The sequence below is a fragment of the Barbatula barbatula genome (assembly GCF_947034865.1).
Source record: "Barbatula barbatula genome assembly, chromosome: 11".
NCBI lineage: Eukaryota > Metazoa > Chordata > Actinopteri > Cypriniformes > Nemacheilidae > Barbatula > Barbatula barbatula.
In genome coordinates this window covers 10675343-10681287 of record NC_136774.1, presented here as the reverse complement: position 1 = coordinate 10681287, position 5945 = coordinate 10675343, and the positions used below count along the sequence as shown (strand labels likewise).

General features: G+C 37.8%; 1 protein-coding gene across 1 annotated transcript; it reads left to right on the top strand.

Annotated features, from left to right (window-relative positions):
* The first annotated feature begins 2983 nt into the window (after positions 1 to 2983).
* Positions 2984 to 5410, top strand: LOC306900684 (lymphotoxin-alpha). Its single transcript, XM_079467894.1, has 4 exons — positions 2984 to 3394; positions 3802 to 3832; positions 4139 to 4225; positions 4519 to 5410. The coding sequence occupies exons 1-4, from the start codon at positions 3209 to 3211 to the stop codon at positions 4950 to 4952; spliced, it is 738 nt and encodes a 245-aa protein (XP_079324020.1). The 5' UTR covers positions 2984 to 3208; the 3' UTR covers positions 4953 to 5410.
* The last annotated feature ends 535 nt before the right edge of the window (positions 5411 to 5945 follow it).

Sequence of the window (5945 nt, the reverse complement as noted above, 5' to 3'; positions counted from 1 at the left end):
AAGGATGTTTTAATGATGTGTTTTAGACTGAATGAGAGTGAATGGGGTGATTAAAAATAGAAGTGTGTCATTTCTTATTTCTGTATATAGTTTGGCCGGACGGAATTTCCGTTTGTTAAACAAGTGGCAAAACCTTTTTGTCCTTATTCATGTTTTTCTGTTCATGATGCTTTGTCTCGAAAATCACACACTGACAATTTGCAAATCAGAAGAATGAGCCTTACGGCTCTTTTAAAAGAAATGATAAAGTCCCACTGCATTTGATAATGTTACGTACAACTCATCTTTACACATTAAAATAGCATATATAAAAAAACCTGTGATAATTTCTTCATGCCTTAAAATTACTACAATTTAACTTTAAACCCTTGCTTCCTGTATAATACTCGAATTCATGAATATGCAGATTAGTCCCCGCCTCCATTCAATTGCCAGAGCAATTGATTATAGGTACATAGATGCATCAATTCGACGTGTAAGCCGCCAAAATCACCAGTGATCATTTTAGTACCGGGTCTATGCATCATCCGTACATATCTATGGCTCAAATCTGTGGCTTTGTGGAACCAAAGATGCTTCTTCTGTTATCGCTGTGAGGTACCCAATGTAAGTACTTTTATTTTTAAGAGTGTAGCTCATTTTAGCTAAGCTGTTTTAAGACACTTAATGTGTGTGATTACGATCAAACACGGCACTTTCTATGAACCAGGTTTTAACGTGTGAACCATTTTGTAATAGGCATGAATCATTCAAAGGGATTAATTTAACGCTGTCTGACTGTAATGTCAGTGGCAGATATAAATTACGCATAAATTTACCCTTGACAAATGAACACTTTATAATCACAGATGCAGACACAATATAATAAAACATACAGTGGGGGTTGCGATCACATAGATATGCTCAATATGCAATATGATTTGTAGCGCTGACCAAATCGATGCCATTGCACAAAAAGCCAGATTTCCTTTTACCATCATAAGATACTTACTGGAAAGTTCTCAAATGATGAATCACCCCAATTTCCTTAAGTCATCACTATTACTGTAAATCACACAAAAAAACAACGTGGATGAATAATACTCAGGGATGTAATGTGCCGGACATTACACCGCAAACACCACACCAGATCATTCTCAACCGTGTGGAACGTGTTTACGGATATGAACCTCCGATCCTGGTCTGACTTTATACGGAAACTCATTCATGTATAATGGCTGCTTGGGGAGCAGAACCAATCGCAAAAAGTGTTGGATTCAAATCAAATAAATGATGACAAAAAAATTCTGGGTGAACTTTTAGTGTGCATTGAAGGACTCTGTAAGATAGCAAATGATAAAAAACTTCACATTTCAAAAACTTGAAATGTGATTTCAGATGTTTGAGTGGTAATTTTGTGTTTTTACTGGTCTCATGGTGGTCTGACTCTCTTACATAAAAGCAAGGAAATGACATGTATTGCGCATGGCAAAGTTGCTAGGGAAACTCTTATTAGTCAAAAACAGCAACATTGAATCACTGCTCAAAGTGCTTTGGCAAGCATGGTTATGATATTAAAAATAAAGATCACATAACAATAAGCCAAATGATTCAGTGGCCACAAGCGGAAAATTTACAATTGTTTGCAGTTCATTAAAATTCAAAAGGATAACATCTGTGTTTCCTTTTGTATTTTTGTACTTAATAAGGCGTGGTATTTGATTTATTTAATGTTTTACTAGATCGAACCATTTCACAAATTGCTCAAAACCCTCTGAATCATTTAGTTTCACTAGTGGGTGTTTGAAATAGTTTCTACCTCACGGTATTGACAGAATTGGCAAGCAGTTGACAAAAACTGCAAATGTGACGGCAAAAAAAAATAATAATAATGAAGATAAATTGTTTAATATTATAAATATGATATGACTTACGTAAAAGAGTATATTATTAACCACTTTTGGTACAATATATTTGTCGCCAACCCGAGTGCAGTTTGGCTTGTTGTTGTTGTTATAATACAAAAGCGGAATACAACCAGCTATCAACAAAAGACGTGTTTCTGTGTTGTCTTAATCCACGCCATTGTTACCCTGCTAACAAAAACGATTCAAATCTGAACAGTTCCAATTGAAATATAACTAGAGCTGGGAGCTTTTTATTTGTAATGGTTTTAATGTGTTTTGGGCCTATTCTAGTTGGATTCAATGGTGTCCGTCAGATAACATCCCCATAGAGCCTGTCACAGTTTACAATTAAAGCCAAAATATTTCATATTCTAACCATTTCATCGATTACAATATCCGGGATGGTTTCTACTGTTTCTATTCCTTTTTTCAGTAGGGCAGTGAACCAGCAAAACATGCATCCAAAACATTTTTGTTCTGATTTCTCCAGCGATGTTTTATTTGGTCAAGCTGGATAAGGCTGGACACCGACCTGGTTTGCTGGTTTAAGATGTAGCTGGTTTAGGCTGGTCCGCCCAAATAGCTTTTAGCTGGTGGGTCCCAGTCTGACCAGCTAAAACCGGGCCGGGAGACCACCTTAAATCAGCCGACCATCTTAGGCTGTTTTTTTCCGTAGGGTTGTTGCACATTTTCTTGTTGCCCAGAGAATCAATTGCATTCATTCATGGTTTACGCTTGGCGGTCTGTAGGAGAGACCAAATCTAAAGATCCTGCACAATCCGGTAGGCTACTGTGTGTATAAAGTACGTATCATTGTTTGAATTTGACATTATGTCGTCCGAGGTACAGTCATGCAAACTGTTGACATCAATTCGAATGGTTTCCATTAAAATACCATTAGGTAAAATGAGCTTTCCCCCATTACAACCATCATAACATTCCCTTTGTACTGTGTCTTGGCCACTATTCCAGTGGATTTAACATCCCACCAACCCAGTTAAATTTCTCATGTATTGACAATGACGCAACTTTAAAAATGACAATGGCAATGGCATCTATCAACAGGTATGTGTTTGCGTAATTGTTTACTTCCTCAGCGATAACACTTTGGGCAGGATCTCAGGCATGCGGTATCAGAGAGGCAAAGCAGGAAGCGACACCGGGCGCATTCCCATCCAAACCTTGTATTCATGTCGCCGAAACCTCACGAGCGGTGCGGGCTGTTTGTTTTGGGCGTTGATGAAAATACGTGGGAGAATCAGTAAGCTATATATGTCTTGAGAAGTTGGAGCTTTAATGCACAACGCGGTGTATCTCAAGAGATGGCGGGCGAGCGCGGACGAGCTGGGTCTGAAGACTGCACCGTGTTAATGAACCCTGACGGTCCGGGGAGGAGAGAGTACCGATCTCTGCAGAAACAGATGTGCTGCGTTCAATTGATGACGGTCTCTGTCTGCCTCACGTGCTGTCTGCTCACGCTCATGTATCATGTACCGACAGGTTGCAAGGTAAGCAAACACACATTCACTTTTCTATCGTTTTATTGTAAAAGTAAAAGTAGTCTGTGTGCAAGTATCTACAACGACTTACAGCAATGAAGCGATTCCTTTACACAATGAATGTTAAAGGTCTTACATCCTTTTAAGAAAGCTGTATAACCCCGTGATGCTTCTATTTTTAAAATCGTGCAACATGCTAAATTCATATTTGGTATAAGCCCACGTTTGTGGGTTAGTCTGATATGTAATATTTATACTGTACTGTCACATGCAAACTTCAGTGTTGCCTTTTCATTATTATAACTTATTGCACACATTTTGTGAAGTCTGTAAGTATGGCTTTAAGCTGTCATGCACGTATATTAACTCATTCATTACCATGCTCAAACTGATTTACATTTGCTTTGTTTTTAAAGGACAATGAAACGTTAAAGCCTCCTATGATAGGTAATTATGTTTTTATTATTTACTATTGTATCAAGAGTTGAAAACGACTGGGAGGTGCTACCATACAATATATTAAACATGATATCGTCGCGGTCCTCCTGAAACCTCGTATGTCCAAATTCGATGATCGCAAAATGTGTTGTCAAAGTTGAGAAGCACTTTTTAGCGGTTGGACATTCGCAAAACAGAGTGACAAACATAAAGAATGATTCCTATCCGAAATATGGAGAGACACGGTTTCAGAAGGACAGCAGCGATGTGTAAATTGACATTGAATTACAGTAACACATCTATCTGTCCATACAGCAATGCAGAAACAGACTCCTGAATCGAACAGCAGCGAAGAAACTTCTCACGAGCAGAGACCCACACCTTTCATCCGTGTGACAACACGTAATGTGACATTTATTTCTTCTGAAAGGGCATGGGGATCCATAGCTGCTAAAGCTTGTATGAATGTATCACAGGTGGTGTTTTGACAACAATGATGCAATCTCAAACACAGCTTCTTGAAAAACTCCTTGTTGTTTAAACACTGCAAGACACTCAAATTCAATTCCGGGGAACATTCAATGTGCTTTAGCAGTTAAAAGATGCACAGAAATAGGGCATCGTACACATTTTTTATTTTTTTACATTATGGCTAAAATATCCCAATTGCATGCACTCATTTTTCCTCTCTTTAGGACAGATCTTTAGTGTCTCTGATGACGGTTACGTGTCATGGAAGCTTCCGGGAGACCACGTGAACCACATGGAATTCTTCTCTTTGGATAGCGACGGCGAATCTCTGATAGTGCATCGTGACGGGACCTACAAAGTGTCTCTGCAGATCTTGTACAGGGGAGTTCAAAAACAGCACAGTGGTCAAACCCTCCTGTCCCACGAAATTCGCCGTTACACAGCCGGATACCCCACATACCTTACGATGCTCGTCTACAAGGAAACCATCGACTTTACATCTTACATGTGGAGGAAAACTCTGTTCTCAGAAGGCATTTATTCTCTCGAAGCTGGAGATAGACTCAAGGTGTGGTCCCTGAACCGCTCACTTATTGACGGTTCATCGAACGTTCAGCAAACATTCTTTCTTGCACATCCTTTGTTTCACTTCAGTTAGCACTATAGATGTTTTTCAGTTGCTTACCAAAAAATGAGTTGTACAATAACAATTGACAGAACATAGGGAATTTGTATTGACTATGTTCCATTGCACATTGAATGTCAAAGGTACCAGTAATCCATAATTCCTCACTGTTTGTTTTATATAGTCTAATTTTCTTATAGAAAGTGTAAAACACTGTAAAAGCATCAAACTACATTGTAAACTATTTTATGAATTTCCTACATTTTTAATAAAAACCAAAGTGGTGCCAAAGTGATAGTTTTGAGTTTATTGCACATCTCAACCACTGAAAGTTTATACAATACAATGTTGCAAACGTTTTGTACATTGGAGACCAGTGTGTTAGTCATGCAAATAACTGTGTACATAAACCAATTAAACACTACAATATTAATGCTGCTGTAATCACACTTTTCTACGCTATTATAAATGATTGACAGTTAAGAATGTGGACTGCGAATATAAATGTTTCATTTCTGTCTCTTGGTCTGGGTTAAAAGGGTCTTATACGGATTAAAATTATGATTATGATTAGAATTATTATGATTTACACACAAGAAAACTTGAATATATATTTTTTCGATGTACGCAGTGGTTCTTTTGGCCGTGTCCATGTTACATTTTTACAGCACGTGACATGTTGCCAGGTCCAATTTTAAGATACTTATAAGTGCACATGTCAGATAGTCGTGGGAAGGAGACGCTTTTATAGACGCCACGAGGTGTGTTTTATTACAGCACATAAAGTAGTTGCAACACCTATTTAAGATATGGAGATTTTACATTACATGCATGCATTTGTTAAAGCAAATATTAAATGTATCTTCATGTGTCCACAGATTTAAATAACTTCATAAAAATCTACATTTTAGAAGGATGCTGCACATTAAGTGAATGAAAACGTTACCCTTTCATTTTTTTCAAGCAAAGAAGATTTGCTACAACCAATAATGCTTTCTGTCTTAAGTTTACATGCCTGAAACCGTA

Excerpts from the sequence above, each read along its gene's own strand:
- LOC306900684 (XM_079467894.1), top strand. The coding sequence starts at position 3,209 with ATGGCGGGCGAGCGCGGACGAGCTGGGTCTGAAGACTGCACCGTGTTA. Across the intron at positions 3,395-3,801 it reads ATGTACCGACAGGTTGCAAG|GACAATGAAACGTTAAAGCC; the intron begins GTAAGCAAACAC and ends TTGTTTTTAAAG. Across the intron at positions 4,226-4,518 it reads TTTCATCCGTGTGACAACAC|GACAGATCTTTAGTGTCTCT; the intron begins GTAATGTGACAT and ends TCCTCTCTTTAG.